Source organism: Lepidochelys kempii, chromosome 3 (assembly GCF_965140285.1).
Source record: "Lepidochelys kempii isolate rLepKem1 chromosome 3, rLepKem1.hap1, whole genome shotgun sequence".
NCBI lineage: Eukaryota > Metazoa > Chordata > Testudines > Cheloniidae > Lepidochelys > Lepidochelys kempii.
This window is the reverse complement of record NC_136382.1, coordinates 104,772,411-104,793,621: the sequence shown is the minus strand read 5'-3', so window position 1 is coordinate 104,793,621 and position 21,211 is coordinate 104,772,411. Positions and strand designations below refer to the sequence as shown.

The following is a 21,211-nucleotide window of genomic DNA, read 5'->3' as shown; positions in this document are numbered from 1 at the left end:
CGACAATCTAGCCAGCTTTCTATCCACCTTATAGTCCATTCATCCAGCCCATACTTCTTTAACTTGCTGGCAAGAATACTGTGGGAGACCATGTCAAAAGCTTTGCTCAAGTCAAGGAACAACACATCCACTGCTTTCCCCTCATCCACAGAGCCAGTTATCTCGTCATAGAAGGCAATTAGATTAGTCAGGCATGACTTGCCCTTGGTGAATCCATGCTGACTGTTCCTGATCACTTTCCTCTCCTCTAAATGCTTCAGAATTGATTCCTTGTGGATCTGCTCCATGATTTTTCCAAGGACTGAGGTGAAGCTGACTGGCCTGTAGTTCCCAGGATCCTCCTTCTTCCCTTTTTTATGATGTTGCATTCTCACAGAGCAGGGAGTCTGTGAGAACTGCAAGGTTGTGCTGGGAAGTGGCCTGGACAGCAGCTGTGAGATGACCTCTATCAAAGGAAGGATGGGCCAATGATTAGGGCACTAGCCTGAGACTCCAGAAGACAATTCAATCCCCTGCTCTGCCACAAATGTCTTGTATGACTTTGGGCAAGTCACTCAGGGCCAGATTTTTAAAGATATTTTGGCATCTAATGCCCACTGGAGTTTAAATACCTTTAAAAGTCTGACCCGGTAGGATTCACAGGTGGGATTTACACTGAGCATTGCAGCGCCTAATTTTTAAGTGCCCTGCCACCAAGTGGCATTCACAACCCTGAGTTAGGTGCCTAGGCTCCCTATACAATGCACTGGCAGAATCTGGCACCTAAAAAGGGATTCATTGCAGCCAGTACACTGAGCAGGTAGTTGCCTAAGCTCGCTCGTAGGAAATGCTGAGGAGAGGGGTGAAGTCAAAGCCCTGCCCCTCAAAGGGAGTTAAGTACCTAGCTCTGCTTGGGATTCACAGCTGTTAAGTCTCACCTGGAGTTAGGAACCTAAGCCAGGTCAGTCCTTTTTCAAGAGAAACCAAGAAAAAGGAGGCCCTCTTATGCTCTATAGCCCAGTGGTCAGAGCACTCATGCAGGATGTGAGAGACCCAATTTCAAACCTTTATGCTGCCTGATCTGGAGAAAGGATTTAAACCCATGTCTCCAGGGGTGAGTATCTTAACCACTGGGCTTGGGGGTGTTCTAGGGTGAGGCTTTTTACTGGTCAATGGAGCAAGGTCTTAAACTTGGGTCTCTCACCCAAGGGTGAGTGCCCTTACTGCTGGGCTATAGAATAAATCTTTCTCTAACCCAATGACCATGTAAGTATTTTATACAATGTGGAACGCTTCAAAAGGAGAGATAGCCACCCCAGGATACCCTGTAGCCCACGTGGAAGGTGAGAGACCAGGGTTCAAACGCCTGCTCTACATGAGGCATAGTGGGGATTTGAACTTAGGTCTTAAACATCCTGGGTGAGTGTGCTAACCACTAGCTAAAGCAGGGGGAAAGTAGGTACGACCCCAACCTCCTCATCCATAGAATCATAGACTTTAAGGTCAGAAGGGACCATTATGATCGTCTAGTCTGACCTCCTGCACAATGCAGGCCACAGAATCTCACTCACCCACTCCTGTAACAAACTTCTAACCTACGTCTGAGCTACTGAAGTCCTCAAATCGTGGTTTAAAGACTTCGAGGTGCAGAGAATCCAGATGTGGTTTGCCCAGGCACTGATGCAGTAGATGTGCTCTAAAGTGGGATTTGGGCACAACTACTGGTTCAGGCCTCACAGTTAAGATAGGCAGGGGAACGTCTATTTTGTGAATCCTGCTGGGGCTTAAGTGTGAGTAAGGCATCAAGCTGCTCAGTGGTGTCAGGATTGGGGTGGCTGTGCACATGCCCACTGGCAGAAATTTTGGAGCCTAGGGGACTTTAAGAGTGGAAACTTAGATGCCTACAGGGTTAGATGGCAGCTGACAGGGTGGTTTGAGTTCTCCTTGTGAATTCCACCTGCTGTGCCTCAGTTCCCTATCTGTAAGATGGGGACAACAGCACTTCCCTACTTCACAGGGGTGTTGTGAGGATAAGTGCTTAAAAATTACGGGGCCCAGTTACTACAGTAATGGGGGCCATATAAGTACCTTAGACATAGAGAAATGTTGACAAGATATACCGGCAAGAGTCCTCAGAGCTTACAGGCAACTAAACAGGATTTATGACACAATGTGGAAAATCTGTACTGTTCTGGCAAAATTGGAACTGTTATCAAGTGAACAAGAGAGCTCCACCATGAAAAATGTGGTATATGGTGATTTGGAGATCCATGCAGACTTAATTGTCAAAATACTGCAAGACTGTATATTAAGTGCAGGGGTTTAGGACTATTGGCCTCTCATACCCTTTACACAGATAGAAAGATACTGTGCTCCATTCACACCAGCGACTGCCATCAAGGGGAATTGCACATACATACTTATGGCTTTTAGTTCAAATATGAATACTGATGGGGGAAATTTAACCCTCACTATAGAGAGTGTGCTGCTATTTTCAATTATGGTATCAGTGGCTAATTCCTTTTGCACATGTCTGACACTAAAAGGACTGAAATACCTAAGCAGATTTTGAAAAAGGTCAGAAAGGAAAGCACTATGCAGAAGTCTGCATCTTTTAAAACAGCAAAACTTGCCTTTTGAAGATTTTTTTTGTATTTTATCTTTAGTTGGGCCTTTGCTATGAATTGGCTTTAACTTTCTTATTGTTGTAAGGAGGACTGGGAAAAGGCGTGCATGTCCTGGAAAGGGCATAAATAAAGTTTGTGAATCACTCAGATACTACGGTAATAAGGGTCATATAAATACCAAAGATAGGTAGATATGACATTTTCAAGAACAATATCTATTTTTCCACTTTAATTCAATTGAATTTTCTTTTAACACACCTGTTCAAAAAGAAATACTCTTGGGCCTGCTGGGTTGTGTTGCGTATGCAGATATGTAACTCTGAGAGGTTGCTGGAACACAGTGTATCTGCAGGGGTATGGAAATTCTACTCTAGTCTATTATCTGTTTTTCAAGTGCTGACACTGACATTTTTGCTAAAAGGTGATAATATACCAGCAAGATATTGTTTGTTTATCAGTATGTTTTGCTTTGTTTTTTTAAGTGACTCCTCAGTGTACAAATAAATTTCAACCTGCTTGTTTCACACTGAAATATTTCTTCAGCTTTAGAAGGAGGGAGCAATTTGCTCCTGTTCCTGTTATCCAGGAAATAGCCAGGGACTTCCACCATAATGTATACAGGGCTAAATTATTCCATCCACTATATATCTATTTAACCCTGTTGATATTAGTGGGTTAACAGGGGCATAACTGAGGGCACATTTTTCTAATGTAAGTTGCTTGTGTTGACAGTTGCTGCTGCCAGGACCTGTGTCCTATTACTGAAGCACTGGGAAGACTTTATTAGGAGATTCTGCCTTCTGCTTGTTTACTGTCTGTCACTTACAGGTTGGGGAAGGTCAGCTAGAGATTTTTCCAGAAGAGATGTGAATTCCTCTTGCTAAAATAGTGTGGTGCTGGAGTTAAAGTTAATAAGAGTCAAACACAAGCCTAATGGCTAGTACATGAAAAGTGCTTATGTGGTTTCCCCCCACTGTTATAAATTCAGCCCAAGCTGGAATAATGAGTTTTTCCTCATTTTCTATAGACTTGGTCCTTGCAGACATAACCTGAGGAATACTTACTTGTAATAACAGCAGTTTCCTCACAAAAAGCCACTTAGAATTCATCCAAGAAAAGAACTAGGGTGACCAGATGTCCTGATTTTATAGGGACAGTCCTGATTTTTGGGTCTTTTTCTTATATAGGCTCCTATTACCCCCCACCCCCTTCATGATTTTTCACATTTGCTGTCTGGTCACTCTAAAAAGAGCAGCACAAAAAGAAAGAAAACTTGCCCTAGCAAACTACTAAACATAAAATCGTTGCTTTAGGGCCACACACTCCCTCCCTTCATTCCACCAGAGAGGGGTGCCTGGCTCCTCAAAAGAAGGGTGTTGTTTCAGAGGTATGCGTCTCCTATTTATTACCTGTGGATATCCGTGTTAAAAAAACATCAGTATTTGGCCCTATATGAAATGAGTTTCATGGATTCAGCTATGTCCTTAGTGGCTCTTTGCCCACAGCAGAAAAGCCACCACACGTTTGAACACAGTTGGCAGTTTCAGCCCATTATTGAAATAGAAAGTGTTTCGCAAGCCAAGACTGGGGTATTGGCAGAGCTGCATATGATAGGCTTTTACTTACATAAGCATCACACACTCACACATAGATTTTTTCCCCTTTAAAATTTATGAATTATTGAGATGTTTGACTCCTTTGTGTCCCTGTAAATAATTTTTCCACCCCTAAAGGAAAAACAGACATTAAAAATAGCTAAGCAAATATGTCCACTTTGCTTTGAAGTGGAGTGGAAAGTAGAAAGATGTAGCTAATCTAATACTTCTACACTGGTCAAAGGTTGCAGGGTTGCAGAGCATCCTGAAGGCCTTATTGGTATTTTTCTTTAAAGCCGTAGGGACCTGATCCTGTATTCCTTGTGTACCCAAAATTCTCACTGAATTCAATGGGAATGCATAAGGAATGTGGGATAAGGCCTTGAATAGCAAACCATATAGTCCATTTAGACTCTGATCTTGCAAAGGCTTACACATGAGCTTAACTTTATGCCCCATGAGCAGTCCAACTATGTCCAGTGGGCATAAGTCTTTGCAATATTTGGCCTTATTGTGTTTAAAAACAACAAACAAACAAACCCCTCCATGGCTACCTAGGACTTCATGGTTGCCACGGTGCTGCACACCATGATTACCCAGGACTTCACAGAGTTAGGTAATCAGGTAGGACCCGTATCCATCAACTCCAAAAGCACAGAACTCTACCTTGTTAGTAATATTGGGCCTATGACACAGATAAGCAGTATTGATTGCATCTACCAGACAACACTAGTGTGAACTTGCTCTCTTTCTTTCTCTCTTGTGCACATGCGCACACAATACTTTCTCTTTATCCAGTTCTTAGGAGTATGTTCAGAACTAATTTAAAAAATATATCCCACACTTTCCCCCCATTTTTATACAATAACTGAATGGAGATGGCATTTTTACTGGTACTGTACTTTGTACCAGGAGACACAGTCTGATGGTGTCAATTAGGTCACAGGGAAGGTAGCTGCCCTTCAGTTGTATGGGAAAGCAGGAGACTTCCAAAATATTTCTATATTTTTAAAAAGATATCACAAATATGTTCATGAAAACACTTGTGTAACAAATAGACTTAACTCCAAACTCTTCCAGTTTCCTCTTCCTAAATGCTTTCAAACTGTAGCTGCATTCCTTGTGGACTAACCTACTGTATATTATCCTACTACCAAAAATGGAAGTGTATTATTCATTCTTCTTTTTTAAAATGTAAGGCTCTAAAAAATCCCTGATCATGATTTATGCTTCCATATGAGTAACTAGAGGTAATGATTAGAATAGCTTTCATGCTGTATTGAAGTTTTCCTTTAAAAACTGCTTTGTGTGCATGCTCTTCGTTTGTTCCCCATATTGTTAAAGGGAGAGGAGGGTAAGGCTCACTTTATTTCAGCCCTGGCACGATAGTCATAAGAACTTAGAGCTCAATCCTGCAGTCCTTACTCAAGGAAATGACCCATTTATTTCATATTTTCTCTGAGCAAAGGCTGTTTTTAGGTCTTTTTTCCTCTTATATAAATATTTTATGATTTTTCTTTGTACCCTGTAATAATAATAAGGCTGTTAATTTATTTTTCAGAAATAGCATTGCAAATCAAACAAGCTAATATAACAAACAACTACAGAACACATTGATACATAGCAGTATATTTCTGTTTTGTTTCCAGAGAATATACAATTTTGCAATTTAAACATTTTACAAATAATGGGAAAGATCCTCATAATTTCAATGGATCAAGTCATGCTGATTGACATCAGCTAAACATCTGGTTCCATATTTAGGGACTTATGTATGCATGATATAATTTTTAAATGTACTACTGCATTTTATAAAAAGTTTTCTAAACATATAGAAGTGCCACTTTATACTGCAGGTACCAGGCTTGCAAAAATTCACATTTTAAATCAATGCTGTTAAAAAGCAAATTTGATTTTAGGTTCAGACCTTGTACAACAGGTTTCATTTTTTCAGGAGGAATTCTGAATCTGTGTATATCACAGTTCATAACTGAAATGCAGTTATGTTCTAGTCAAATAGGCATTATTTTGAGAAAGTTTTATGCTCTGTGTTATGCAGGAGAGCAGACTAGATGATCACAGTGGTCCCTTCTGGCCTTATAATTCATGAATCTATGAATCTACACAGCCATAATTTCAGTTGTGTTGATAGGCACCTCTAGAATTATACTCTTTTTTAGTAAGTAAAAAGCTCACAATTGAGAATATACAGGCTACATGTAAAGGAAATTATTTCCTCCTGTCTATATTGTGGAACATTTGCTGCAATACTGGAATGGCTGTGATAGTAGTGAAAGTTCTGGGAAGGTTTAGAATCAACTAAACCTACTTTAGATTTTTTTAAAAGGAAAAACTAAGGGAAACTCTTGGAATAACATTTTCCTCCCCTCCAACGAACTCTTCAAGTTTTCTTGGAATATGAACACATCATAATTATGGGACAGATTTTAGTACTCTTACAATGCCTAAGTCAATGGGACTACTAGAGGAGAAAGGTTTTCTACTTATCATAAGGGTATCAGAATCTGACCCTATAATATTAATAATGTTTGAATGCCAATGCCATGCATCAAAATTGTAACATGAACTGTGTATTCTATACAGTTCTGGCAGATTTGGAAATCCTGAGCATGCTTATATAAGCAAGGGCTTTTCAATCAATATTAAAATGAGCTTAATTATCTCTCTTCTGATATGTGGTTTATTAAATTGAAGATCCAGTTTCTGCTCTCAGTTAAACCAGTATAAATCCAGAATAATTCCATTGACTTCAAAGGAGTTACTCTGGATTTATGGCAGTATAACAAAGCACAATTTAACCCAAAGTGTGTTGAGATTTTTCACACAAGTACTCTTGCCTGCTTAGTTACAAAACAGTCAAAAATGTCCCTCCAGTAAAACAGGAATTTGAAAGGATCTGCAAATAATTATCAGAACCAGTTGTCAGAAATCACTTAGTCAACAATACAATATAAATGAAACAGAAGAATCATTTTAATTAGGTCGTTTACACATGTATTTGGTATATAAGAACATCTCGTTGTAATTCATACTAGTTTCACCCCAGCTAATTATACTTTATAGGCTGAATTCAGCCTAATTTAGAAGAGAAGCACCAGATGAAACAGCATATACTTCCGTACACCAAAGCTCATATCAGAAGAGGAAAGACTCTTACCTAGCATGCAAACACATTTGGCATTCTGATCAGGACTATCAAATGAGATTTCTCCACACCTCTGAAAGAGAAAGAGGGACATATTTAATGTGAGACCCTGTGACAGCGTTCCTAAAATTTGTATATCTGTGTTCTCTGTTGCCTTTATTTCCCTCAGCACTGGTAAGATACAGAGATGCATAATCCAAGGGCAGATGGCATGGTCAGAAGACTTTCTGGTAGCCCAAATTTTAGGATGAGAAAACAACAATTTGCTTATATTGAGTAAGGATGGGTAATTCATACACCTCATTCTTTTGCTGTGAGCACAGTATTAACTGCATATTTGCAGGGAAGACCAAGAGTGGAACTGGGTAGAAAATACCTTAGTTAGTTCAAGGTATTTTAATTTCAAGTCATGGTATGAAATGTAGATGGGAAACGTGGTGAACTGGCACTCATGGAGCTCTTAACTGGAGTCTCATCCTAAAAGGCACTAAGCATAAGATTTTGCAGGTCCACTCCCACCCACCAACACTGTCACAAAGCCAGAAGGATATGGGTATGGGATGGTGCAAAAAAAAAAAAAAAAAACAGTGTAAAAAATCAGTGCCTTCCCTGCTGTGCACAAAGACGTAACTGAGAAAGTGACTTAGCACCTCATTTCTTGGTAAGGCATGAGTCAGGTGAGGAAACTTCAACTGCCTTGGATAAATATTGATACTTTTCTGCATCTCCAATTTTAACCCATTGTATAGTGTACTTAAAATTGATTAAGGGACAGGAGAACTCTAGCTATAAAAGGTTTCAGAGTAACAGCCGTGTTAGTCTGTATTTGCAAAAAGAAAAGGAGTACTTGTGGCACCTTAGAGACTAACCAATTTATTTGAGCATAAGCTTTCGTGAGCTACAGCTCACTTCCGATGAAGTGAGCTGTAGTTCACAAAAGCTTATGCTCAAATAAATTGGTTAGTCTCTAAGGTGCCACAAATACTCCTTTTCTTCTAGCTATAAAAGAATTTTTCAGACCGTGTCAAAGCCTCTTCAAAAAGAATACACTGGGGGATAGAATATAAGATGGATAATTTTAAACAAGAGATAGAAACAGTTTCTAAAGAGACCACAGGCTCTGTACCTGCTAGTAAAAAATACAGGACTTCTTTAGTTGTGTTGAACATAAGCTCCAAACAAAGGAACATCTCTAATAAATAGTTTGTTATCATACATTCATTTGTTTATATTCTGAGAAACCAAGAATACTTTTCTATCTCTAAGACTAACATCTATGGGTAAAGAATATGTTTGTAAAACACAATTAAATTATAGCACTATGTATGTGAGTTTTATTATTAATGAATAATCTACATAGATACATAGTTTTCATGGCACATGTTGCATGTAATATGGTTTATATTTTTAAGAATATTTCACTCACTCTCTTATCTAGGAGGAAATTGGTTTTCATATTCATGAGAGCATAATTTATAGAAGTTTATGTGAAAAAAGACAAATTTTTGTCCTATGACTACAGGGCTGTTAATGGGCCACTTTACATTGAATGGTCCATTAGGATATGTGCTAACTACTTATGCCTACACTATAAATTTATATCAACATAACTACGTTGCTCAGGGGGTGTGAAAAATCCACACCCTGAGCAACGCAGTTATACCGACCTAACCTCCTGGTTTACAAGCAGGAGGGCTTCTCCCGTTGACAAAGCTACTGCTTCTCATGGAGGTGGATTAACTATGTCAAAGCACTATAGCAGTTCAGCTGTAGTGTTTTAAGTTTCAGAGTAACAGCCGTGTTAGTCTGTATTCGCAAAAAGAAAAGGAGTACTTGTGGCACCTTAGAGACTAACCAATTTATTTGAGCATAAGTGAGCTGTAGCTCACGAAAGCTTATGCTCAAATAAATTGGTTAGTCTCTAAAGTGCCACAAGTACTCCTAGTGTTTTAAGTATAGATCTGTCCTGAATACCTTTCCCAGAGGTGAAGAAGAGCTCTGTGTAGCTCAAAAGCTTGGATCTCTCTCATCAGCAGAAGTGGTCCAATAATAGATATTACCTCACCCACCTTATCTCTCTAAATTTTCAAGTAGTGATTTAAAGCAAAGTACATTTTCTTACATATTTTTATATAAATAAGGATAGTTTACGTCCTCCCTTAACCTAATAGTTATATATTATCTATAATATGCCTTACAAAGTTTATAACAATTTATCAATCATAGAATCATAGAATATCAGGGTTGGAAGGTTTCAGAGTAACAGCCGTGTTAGTCTGTATTCGCAAAAAGAAAAGGAGTACTTGTGGCACCTTAGAGACTAACCAATTTATTTGAGCATAAGCTTTCGTCCTCATAACAACTCTTGTTAAAAATGTGAGGATTGTTAGCCCTATTTTTCATATCAGAAAACCAAATCATAAGATTTATGCAATTTATATAAGGCCATAGAGGAAAACAGTATCAGAATCAGGAATGCCTGGTCTTGTTCAGAGACAATTGCAATATGCTCTCTGGTCCTTTGCATAGATAACCTTGTCATTTTAAATTCAAACTGGTAAAAGTTTATAGTGCTGCGAATACACTGGTGCATCTTATGAGTTTGATTCAAATCAATGGAAAGACTCCCATCAATGTCAATGGTGATTGGATTGGGCCCTTATAAATAAATAGGTGTAATTTTAAGTCACTCAACTCCAAGTCTGTGGCGATAGTTGTAACTATGAGCAAAATTAAGAATTAAACCATAAGCCGGTGTCAAATACTATAGAAACAATAGTGCACATTGTAACCCCATTCACCATATTTTGTTATTCTGAATATTTTATACTCTGTAGTGCCAATGCTCCTGGGAGCAGAGCACATCTTATATAGTAAAGCAAAAGTCCACATTACTGAGCAGTTTTGGCTAGCCCCTCAAAGTATCTCTTCTCCTTCTGCTTTCTTTCCAGTTTAATTTCCTTTAACCTTTTCAGTACCTGTACCATTTTCTCTTGTGTAAAGTGAAGTGATTAGTACCTTCCCTTTCAAGTACATTTTATTGTTTCATAGTCAGTGACAGTTATAGCAAGAATCCAAAACATCAGGTAAAAAGTAAACAAGGCTGAAGATGATACAGAACAACAGCATCCTAATTAGACTAAACATTTGGGACCTGCCATTTTTACACTCTCCTTCACTTCCCCCACACCAAAATAAATAAATAAATAAACAAACAAGCAAACAAAAGCCCCACTCCCATACACAACCACTTCATATATCAGTGCATCTAAAAAGAGCAACCTGATACCCTATATTAACCCTCCCTAGCATCCAGCCCTGTTCTCCCGAAAGATTTCAAAAGACAGCACCAGTATTTCAAAGTAAATTATAAGAAAGCTTCCCCACCAGTTCATCCACAGCAGACTCAGAAATTTTCTTTCTGTTCTTTATGGGAAAAAATAATCTTCCAATTCCTTCTTTTCGCTGTAAGATCAGAACGTTTATTCATATGCAGGCAGTGGCATTGGAACAATTTTTATAGTAGGGGTACTGAAAGCCATTGAACAAAACTGTAAACCAGGTATATGATGGAAACCACTTCAAGCCGGGGGGTGCTACCGGACCCCCAGCATCCCTAGTTCCAGCATCACTCTATGCAGCAATTTAACAAAGTGCAGCAGAGCTAAATGGAACTGTAATGGGGTGCACTCACCTCTTGCGAGTGTCCCCTGCCTCAGAGCTTGTGCCTGCTCGCTCTCTCTCTCTCTCTCGGTTTGTGATGGGTCTTTGGTGACTCAGCCCTCCAGCCAAGTCACACACAGTCTGTCTGTGTGATAAAGCAAAGCAAACCCCTTCTGGGGTATAAATCCAACAGGGGGCCTATTTCAGCACCCTCTGTAAGATCCTTCAATCTGCAGCCCTATCCTGGGGCTCACTCTTCAATCAGTTCAGCATGTCCTATCACAGTACCCCAGTCCAAGCGCTCTCTCAGCCCCTTCTAGGTTCCCTCGAATTAGCCCTGCTCTTTAAGCAGTCCCAGGCCTGATGTGGGGCCACACACCCCAAGGCTCCCTCCCTGGAGATTTCATGTTTCTGGGCCTTTCTGGCCCCAGTTCTTCAGCTGGGCCACTAAAAAAGTTCAGGCCACTTTCCCAGTGGCTGGTGGGGAGGAGGGACCTGGGCTCGCCCTCTACTTCAGATCCCATCCCAGGGACCCTATAAATAGCAGCCAACCACCACATCCCTTTAAATACATTACATTGCTGCTACGATTCCCTGGGCCACTTCCCCATGGTTCCAGCACATTCTTTACCCTTACCTTAGGGCCTTGTACTGGTGGAATCCCAGCAGCCATCCCAGAGCACTATCCACTCTCCTCCAGCTCTAGCAAGGAACTGATCTCACTGTGGCCTAATTGGCTGCTTCCCATACAGCCGCTCTGGGTAGCTTGGGGGTACATCTACAGTACGAAATTATTTCAAAATTATTCGATTTGAATTTTCGGAAGCAATTTTATACATTCGGTCTTGTGTGTCCCCACTAAAGCGCATGATTTCGGCGGAGTGCGTCCACAGTACCGAGACATCCAATGTCGGAGCAGTGCACTGTGGGTAGCTATCCCACAGTTCCCACAGTCCCCACCGCCCATTGGAATTCTGGGTTAAGCTCCCAGTGCATGATGAGGCAAAAACATTCTCGTGAGTGTTTCTGGCTGTGTGTCGTCAGTCGCTCCTCCCACCGTGAAAACTACGGCAGACAATTCTTTCACGCCTTTTTGGCATGCAGATGCCATACTGCTTTCAGGAGACGGTGCAGTACAGTGCACCACTTCTCTCCTGGTACTATGAATCCACCTCGCATTTCCTCTCGTCTTTCTATGTAATCTCTATAAGTGTCTACTCTTTCTCTTCCTCATCAACCGCTTCCGCTGCCAACTCTGCTCGGCCATCGTGAACCGAGCAACACAGCTTCTGCCACCAACGCTGCTCTCCCGCTCTTGCCACACTCCTGAGCTTCTCCATGTTGCCTGTCCTGGGCTTCTGCCTCCATGAAAGCTACAGAAGACAACCATTTTCCGCCTTTTTTTGGCTATCGTGAACTGAACAGCTGCCGCTCTGCTCTCCTACATTTCATGCCCTTTTTCCAGGATTACCCATGCAGGCGCAATAGCGTGGCAAGCATGGAGCCCGCTCAGATCTCCGCTGCAGTTTTGACCACTGTAAAATACTTCACGCATTATCCAGCAGTATGTGCAGTACCTGCAAAACCGGGCGAGGAAGTGATGACAACGCGATTACGATAGTAATGAGGAGATGGACACAGACATTCCTAGAAGCATGGCATGTAGCGATTGGGAGATAATGGTGGCGCTGGGCCAGGTTCATGCCGTGGAACGCCGATTCTGGGCCTGGGAAACAAGCACAGACTAGTGGGACCGCACAGTGTTGCAGGTATGGGATGATTCCCAGTGGCTGCGTAACTTTCGTATGCGTAGGACCACTTTCATGGAACTTTGTGACTTGCTGTCCCCTGCCCTGAAGTGCAAAGACACCAAAATGAGAGCAGCCCTCACAGTTGAGAAGCAAGTGGCCATAGCCCTGTAGAAGCTTGCAACACCCGACAGCTACCGGTCAGTCGGGAATCAGTTTGGAGTGGGCAAATCTACTGTGGGAGCTGCTGTGCTGCAAGTAGCCAACGCAATCATTGACCAGCTGCTACCAAGGGTAGTGACTTTGGGAAATGTGCAGACCATTGTGGATGGCTTTAATGCACTCAGGTTCCCTAACTGCAGCGGGGTGATAGATGGAACGCATATCCCTATCTTGGCCCCGAATCACCGGGGCGGACAGTATGTAAACCGCAAGGGGTACTTTTCCATGGTGCTGCAAGCTCTGGTGGATAACAAGGGTCGTTTCACCGACATCAACGTGGGATGGCTGGGAAAGGTGCATGACGCTCGCATCTTCAGGAACTCTGGTCTGTTTGAACAGCTGCAGGAAGGGACTTACTTCCCAGACCAGAAAATTACTGTTGGGGATGTTGAAATGCTTATAGTTTTCCTCGGGAACCCAGCCTACCCCTTAATGCCATGGCTCATGAAGCCGTACACAGGCACCCTAGCAGTTCAACTATAGGCTGAGCAAGTGCAGAATGGTGGTAGAATGTGCTTTTGGACTTTTGAAAGCTCGCTGGCATATTTTAATGACTCAGTTAGATCTCAGCACAACCAATATTCCAATTGTAATTGCTGCTTCTTGTGTGTGCCACAATATCTGTGAGATTAAGGGGGAGACGTTTGTGGTGGGGTGGGAGGTTGAGGCAACTCGCCTGGTGGCCAATTTCACACAGCCAGACAACAGGGCTATTAGAAGAGCCCAGCAGGGTGTGCTGCGCATCAGAGAAGCTTTGAAAGCCAGTTTCATGACTGGCCAGGGTACGGTGTGACAGTTGTGTTTGTTTCTCTTGAAGTTACCTGCCCCCTACATATATGAAAGGAAATAAAGTCACAACTGTTTAAAAACCATTCTTTATTATTTGTTGCACAATACATTGAGAGAAATCAGAAGGTAGACCGGAGGGGTAGGGGGGTGGAGGGGGTGGAGGAGGAAGAAAGGACAAGTCCAGAAACCAAATCAAAATTTCAGATATACCAGCTTTCTGCTGCTTGTGCAATCCTCTGGGGTTGAGTGTGTGGGTCCCTGTAGCCTCCCCTGCCGTGTTCTTGGGCTTCTGGGTGAGGAGGCTATGGAACTTGGGGAGGAGGGAGGGCAGTTATACAGGGGCTGCAGTGGCAGTCTGTGGTCTTGCTGCCTTTCCCGCATTAGATCCACCATACAGTGGAGCATGTCAGTTTGCTCCCCCATGAGCTTGACCATAGCATCCTGCCTGCTCTCATCACGTGCGTCCCTCCTCTCTTCGTGTTCATTTAACGCTTTATGGGACTCCACAATTGTTTGCCTCCACGTATTCAGCTGTTCCCTATTAGTGTGGGAGGACTGCATAAGTTCGGCGAACATGTTGTCCTGAGTTCGATTTTTCCACCTTCTTATCTGGACCAGCCTCTGGGACGAAGTAGACAGGGGCAGCGTTGAAACATTTGCACCTGCGGGAGGAGAAAAAGGGAGGGTAGTATTTTAAAAGATACATTTTAGAGAACAAAGGGGACACACTTTCTCAGTGAAACAGGCAATTCATAGTACACAGCACATGTTCTTTCTGTACAAGGTCGCATTTTGCCTCTTATTCTGAAGTGCCTGCCACTTTGGTGTGAGTAAGCCATCACATGCGGCCGGGCAACAGAATTCAGCTTGCCGGCAGCCATGGTAAGCCCTAGGGGCACGCGGGGTTCTGCTTCTTCCGCATTCATTTCAATGCTTTCAAACTGCCAGGCCCCCTTTCCCATAGCAAGCAATGCCTGGTGGGTTTGCCATAGAAAAGGAGGGCCTGTGGGCTCTCTGGGATGATTGCTTCACACAACGCCCCTCAACACCCACCCCCACTGTGTGGCTTTGATAAGGCTCTGAGCAGGGATGAGTCCTTTAAACTAAACGCGAACAGCCCAGTGCAGCTGGGTTTCCCCCCCCATCCCCATCCCCATCCCCATCCCCACCCCCCGGCTCCAATCAGGCTCTCACTCACCAGAAGTGCCTTCTCCAGGGTCATGGTCCGGGAGCCCACACTGGGAGTGGGAGGAGGCTATTGGGTCCAGCGTTTAGTTCCTGGCTAGGGGGGAAAACAGATTCCCCACTTGCCGCCTGTGCACTGTCCTCCTCCTCCTCCTCTCTTCCTCTTTGTCCACCAATAACTCCTCCTCCTCACTCCTTGCAACTCCCTGCTTGCAGGTGTCCATGGACAGCGGTGGGGTAGTGGTGGCATTACCCCCATAATTGCATTGCAGCTCATGGTAGAAGCGGCATGTATGGGGCTGTGACCCAGAGCGCCCGTTCGCCTCCCTGGCTTTTTGGTACATTTGGCTGAGCTCCTTGATTTTTGTAGGACTCTGCTCTGTGTCCTTGGAGTAGCATCTTTCCGTCGTGGCCCTGGAGACTTTAGCGTACGTATTTGCGTTTCTTTTTTTGGAACATAGTTCTGCCATAACAGATTCATCTCTCTAACATGCGATGAGATCCAGTACCTCCATAGAACCATAGAATATCAGGGTTCGAAGGGACCTCAGGAGTCTAGTCCAACCCCTGCTCAAAGCAGGACCAATCCCCAATTTTTGCCCCCGATCCCTAAATGGCCCCCTCAAGGATTGAACTCACAACCCTGGGTTTAGCAGGCCAATTCTCAAACCACTGAGCTATCCCTCTCCCCCAAATAGAAGGTTTCTAACCATCATAATATCAGGGTTAGAAGGGACCTCAGGAGGTCATCCAGTCCAACCCCCTGCTCAAAGCTGGACCAATCCCCAATTTTTGGCCCAGATCCCTAAGTGACCTCCTCAAGAATTGAACTCACAGCCCTGGGTTTAGCAAGCCAATGCTCAAACCACTGAGCTATCCCTCCCCTCTCATGGATCTTCATTTAGGTAAACAGAGCTGACAAGCTAACAAATGTGGGAGGAAACAGCTTTGAGCAAGGAAGTGAAACATTATCTGGGCTATAAAGACAGTGAGCTGAACCTCTAGTGAGAAGCAATTGAATCAATTGATTGTGTACCATATTAGGGTATTCTAAAACTGACAGACCCCGGCTGTCGGGATCGAACCTGGGACCTCTGGAGCTTAGTGCATGAGCCTCTACTGCATGAGCTAAAAGCCAACTCTCTTTCAGACCATGCTGGAGTTCATCTGCGAATCCGGGACTGCATGGTCTCTTGTGATGGTGGACTGTGCTGATGGTGACCAAGCAGGAAATGAAATTCAAAAGTTCCCGGGGCTTTTACTGCCTATCTGGCTAGTGAATCGGAGTTGAGAGTGTTGTCCAGAGCGGTCACAAGGGAGCATTCTGGGATAGCTCCCAGAGACCAATAACGTCGAATTGCGTCCACAGTACCTGTAACCCGGAACTGCGATCTCAATTTTAGCGCTACTCCACTTGCTGAGGTAGAGTACAGAAATCGGATTAAAGAGCCCTTTAAATCGAAAAAACCGGTTTGGTCATGTGGACGGAATCAGTTTTATTTCGAATTAACTCAGCTAATTCTGAAATAACCGCGTACTGTAGACCAGGCCTTGGAGGATCTCTCTAATGTCCTTTTCTGGGGCAGGGTGTGGCAGGGCCACAAGGCCTCCAGCAGGGGGGGCTCAAGGCCTAGTCCACCCTGTAACAGGATCATATCCACATCCCCCTAAAATATTCAAGCTCCTGTCCTCTCCCATATCTCATTTACATTTTCCACTTGTGACCCACAGGAAGACATGTCTGGCCAAATTAGGCCAAATGTAAATTTGCTGCTTTACCATAGTCAATGGAATCACAACAGGGCTGATTTAAGGCTTGGCTACATGGAGAAAGTGAGTGGAATAGCTATTCTGGAATAGCTCCTTGTGTGGATATTCTGTTCGGGAACAAATGCGTTTATATTCCAGAATAATTACTCCACTTTGAAAGTGCACTAGTTATTCCCAAATAAAGATACTTTTATTTGAAAAGAGAGTGTCTACTGTCCACATGGAACACTATTCTGGAATAGTTTATTCCGCATTAGTTATTCTGGGCAATTTCCCCGTGTACACAAATCCGGAGGCCAATTTTGTTTGAAAAAGTCAACTAAATCCTTTATTTACAAAATTTTAAGTTGCTGAGGCAATAATGTTGCTAAATTCACTAGCATTTTACCTTGGTTAGCCTTTCTAGCTTGAACTTCCCCACATCATTTGATACTCATTATAAATCAAACTCTCTTTTCTAACCAATAAGGGACATTAGTACTACATGTCTCATATCCGTTGGGAAAACTGCCAAAAGTAATTAATTCCTTTCTCATCTATTTTTGCCATGGGGTTACCAAAAGTTGTTTACTATCCTAATGGATTTGCTTTTTTTTTTTTTCTACTGCTGGTGGAAAAGTCGCATGTTGTGTATCTTCTATGGAATGAGAAACTTTCTCTCTGAAATCCTTTTGTGTTGACTTGTAGTTCACCTTGTCTGTTGTGCATGAATAGATCATATATATTTATTCAGACTTGCTCTGCACATCAGGTTTTTTAGGTGCATTACTGAAGTTAAAAGCATAAGCAGCAATTAAAAACATAATGAAAGAGGATTAAATACAAATCTCGCTCCTCAAAACTTTCCCAACATAAGTAATATCATAATTAGATGGAGCTTGCTCTGGGGTTGGGAAAGACTATTATTGTATATAACTGTTACAGGGTGTCCTGCAATAGGATTTTGTATGGAGGTGTGGAGTTACTCTGCTGATTCACTCTAACAGACTGGGCGAGTCTTATTTGAACTAATTCAAGCAGACAAATAGGAGAATAGACAGGATGTCCTGCAGGAGAAGCCTTGAAAATAAGCCAGTCTGGGAGAAAATTTGGGCAACGGTCTATGTTGAACTGTTTAAAAGTACTGACTTACACAAGGTAGACCTGATCAAAAATTGGAATTTCTATCCATGGATGGGCTGCCCAGCCAGACTACAACTCCCGTGATGATGCACTCTGGTCATGTCACTTATGTTGCACCATGGCAGTTAATCTAGAGGGGAATCTGCACCGCTACAGACTAGGGACCGAATGGCTAGGCAGCAGCTCTGCAGAAAAGGACCTAGGGGTTACAGTGGACGAGAAGCTGGATATGAGTCAACAGTGTGCTCTCATTGCCAAAAAGGCTAATGGCATTTTGGGCTGTATAAGTACGGGCATTGCCAGCAGATCAAGGGATGTGATCGTTCCCCTCTATTTGACATTGGTGAGGCCTCATCTGGAGTACTGTGTCCAGTTTTGGGCCCCACACTACAAGAAGGATGTGCAAAAATTGGAAAGTGTCCAGCAGAGGGCAACAAAAATGATTAGGGGACTGGAACACATGATTTATGAGGAGAGCCTGAGGGAACTGGGATTGTTTAGTCTGCAGAAGAGAAGAATGAGAGGGGATTTGATAGCTGCTTTGATACCTGAAAGGGGGTTCCAAAGAGGATGGATCTAGACTGTTCTCAGCAGTAGCAGATGACAGAACAAGAAGTAATGATCTCAAGTTGCAGTGGGGGAGGGTTAGGTTGGCTATTAGGAAAAACTTTTTCACTAGGAGGGTGGTGAAACACTGGAATGCGTGACCTAGGGAGGTGGTGGGATTTCCTTCCTTTGAGGTTTTTAAGGTCAGGCTTGACAAAGCCCTGGCTGTGATGATTTAATTGGGGATTGGTCCTGCTCTGAGCAGGGGGTTGGACTAGGTGACCTCCTGAGGTCCCTTCCAACCCTGATATTCTATGATTCTATGAATGGGGGCATGTGGCACCCCACTACAATTCTCATGAGGCACCACAGCAGTGTAAGTGGACACAAATTAATGTTGAACTGACCCAAAATTAAATATTTTGATTCAGTTCAACAACCTAAAATGTTATTTGGGTGAACTTGACCTGAAATGAAGTATTTTGTTTTGATTTTCCTTTTGGAAAATTGAAAAAATTTAAGCGAAGTTGAAAATTTTCATTTTGGGGGAAGCTGCTCTTTTCCGTCCAAAAACATTCTGACACAATTTCATGACCAGCGATGTCCCCCTTGGGACATTTTTATTTAAGTTCTGTTTCTGGAGACAGAGGGTGAAATCTTGACCCCATTTAACTCAGTGAGGGCATGCCTACAAGTACAGAGTTGGAGCGGTGCAGCTGCACTGCTGCAGTTCATCTGGTGAAGATGCTCTATGCCAATGGAGGAGAGCTCTCCCATCAGCATTGTAAAACCATCTCCACAATCAGCAGAAGCCATGTCAGCTGGAGAAGCTCTCCCACAGACATAGTGTTGTTCATATGAGCACCTATGTCCATGTAACTTATGTTGCTCAGAGGGGTGGTTTATTCATACCCCTGAGCGACATAAATTATGCTGACTTAGACTGTAGTGTAGACATAGGCTGAGAGTATTGCCATTAACTACACTGTAGCCAGGATTTCACAAAAGACTATACACAAATCACAGGAAAGGGATGAGTTTTGGACAGCACCTCAGTCAAGCAACCGCATGGAGACTCGATGTATTCACAAGCATATATGAAAAGTACTGGACAATATCCTTGGCATTAAAGTCAGTGGAATTACCTCAGTTTACACAAGTTAAAGATCAGGCCAAAACCCAGTGGAAATCGTATTGTCTGAGAATTTCTGCTTACATTTTTTTCTAAGCCTCTCAGACGCTACTGTTATGTTCCATACATATTGAGATAAGCAACATATATATATATTTAGGAGGTGTGTCCTCAGTAAGCTAAGCTTACTCAATATTTTCCAAGAATTCATTCGATTTTTCTTGACACTTTACTGAGGCAATACATTCTGCTGCTTGCAAGAGCAGAGGGAAATGGATAATGCAGAACAACATTATTTGGTTAAAAAGCTTAACTTTTTTATTCATTTCCCCATTTCACCATACTGCATATGCTTTCGCATTCTGACAGATTTATGGATAAAAATGCAGAATTTAATGCATTTTGATGCCAAAATAGACAGAAAGCTTCTGTGCTCCTATGGAAAACTATGGGGGGAATGGGACTGTCTCTGAAGCAATAAATGCTTCTTTTTTTTTTCTCTCTTTTACAGTGGTTGTTTCTAATTTAAACTTTCCTGGCATTTTGCAGGCAATAAAAAAAGTGGAAAACCAAAGATTTCCCCATTTTAAAATGTACAGCGCTAATCCTCTCCATTATAGAAATGCTCTACTTTATTTATATATAAATACTTATATAGGCACTAGCAGTTAAGCCATCTGTGAGGCTCTGTCAGTGTGGTAAAACAGCTACCTGCATAAAAGGAGGTTGGAACTTTTCATTTGCTTTAAAAACAGCTGGCATTTTGTATAAATATATGAAAATAAAGGTTATAGCAAGGGTCAGAGTTAGTGGTCCTCTGGCACAGGCTCTCTTCAGTTATGTTCCTAAAACTGCCTGAAAATAGGAGGTTGCATGATATTCTTAGGTTTAAGTGATGAGCAAAAAAGCAAGCAAGACGTGAGTCAACATCAGTGCTGAGAAAATATAGGAACATAGGAATTGCCGTAATTGTCAACCCTTTGGTCCAGCTAGTCCTGAATTCTGTTTCTGCCAGTGGCCAGATGCTTCTGAGGATGATGCAAGAAACCCTGAAGATATGGGGTAATCTTCCCCCTGTGAAAGTCTAATCCTAATCCCTAACAAATAAGAGATTGGTTTAAGGCCTGAAGCACAAGGTTTTATATCCCTTCCAATACAATAATCAGTGTTTATTTAAACTGTTTCTGTTCTTATCCATATAAATGTCAACAAATCCTTTCTGAATTTTGCTAAATTCTTAGCCTCAATGATATCCAGTGGCAGTGAATCCCGCAGTCTAATTATGCATTGTGTGAAAAAGTATGTCCTTTTATCAGTTTTGAATTTGACACCTTTCAGCTTCAGATTGCAATGCCCAGAGAAGGGAACAAGGCCCAGCCCCCCAGGAACTAGGTGTGACGGGTTCGGTCAGAGACCCCCTTGGGACGGTCACCTGATGTGCTAGAATTACCTCTGAGCCTGTTTTCCCTGCCAGCTTGGGACTCCAGAACCCCTGCCTTGTTGAGCCAGACCCACTAGCTTGCTGCAACACAGACCCAGGTCTGGTCCATGCCCCCAAAGCTGCAGACTTTAACCAAAAATTGCTCAGCAGGTCACCACTCTCCAGCACCCAGACACCCAGCTCCCAATGGGATCCAAACCCCAAATAAATCTGTTTTACTCTGTAT

General features: G+C 42.6%; 1 protein-coding gene across 6 annotated transcripts in view; it reads right to left on the bottom strand.

The window, feature by feature from the left end:
• Positions 1 to 21,211, bottom strand: part of PDE7B (phosphodiesterase 7B) — a 278,426-nt gene that overhangs the window by 186,467 nt on the left and 70,748 nt on the right. For 5 of the 6 annotated variants that reach the window (XM_073337392.2, XM_073337390.1, XM_073337395.2 and 2 more), the window contains exon 2: positions 7,380 to 7,440. Coding sequence is in view for 4 of the 6 variants with exons in the window: in XM_073337390.1 (XP_073193491.1) it covers positions 7,380 to 7,440 (61 nt within the window). In the remaining 2 variants the exon portion in view is untranslated. Of the gene's footprint in view, positions 1 to 7,379; positions 7,462 to 21,211 lie in introns of those variants that run through there. The other variant, XM_073337391.1, reaches the window with a different exon arrangement.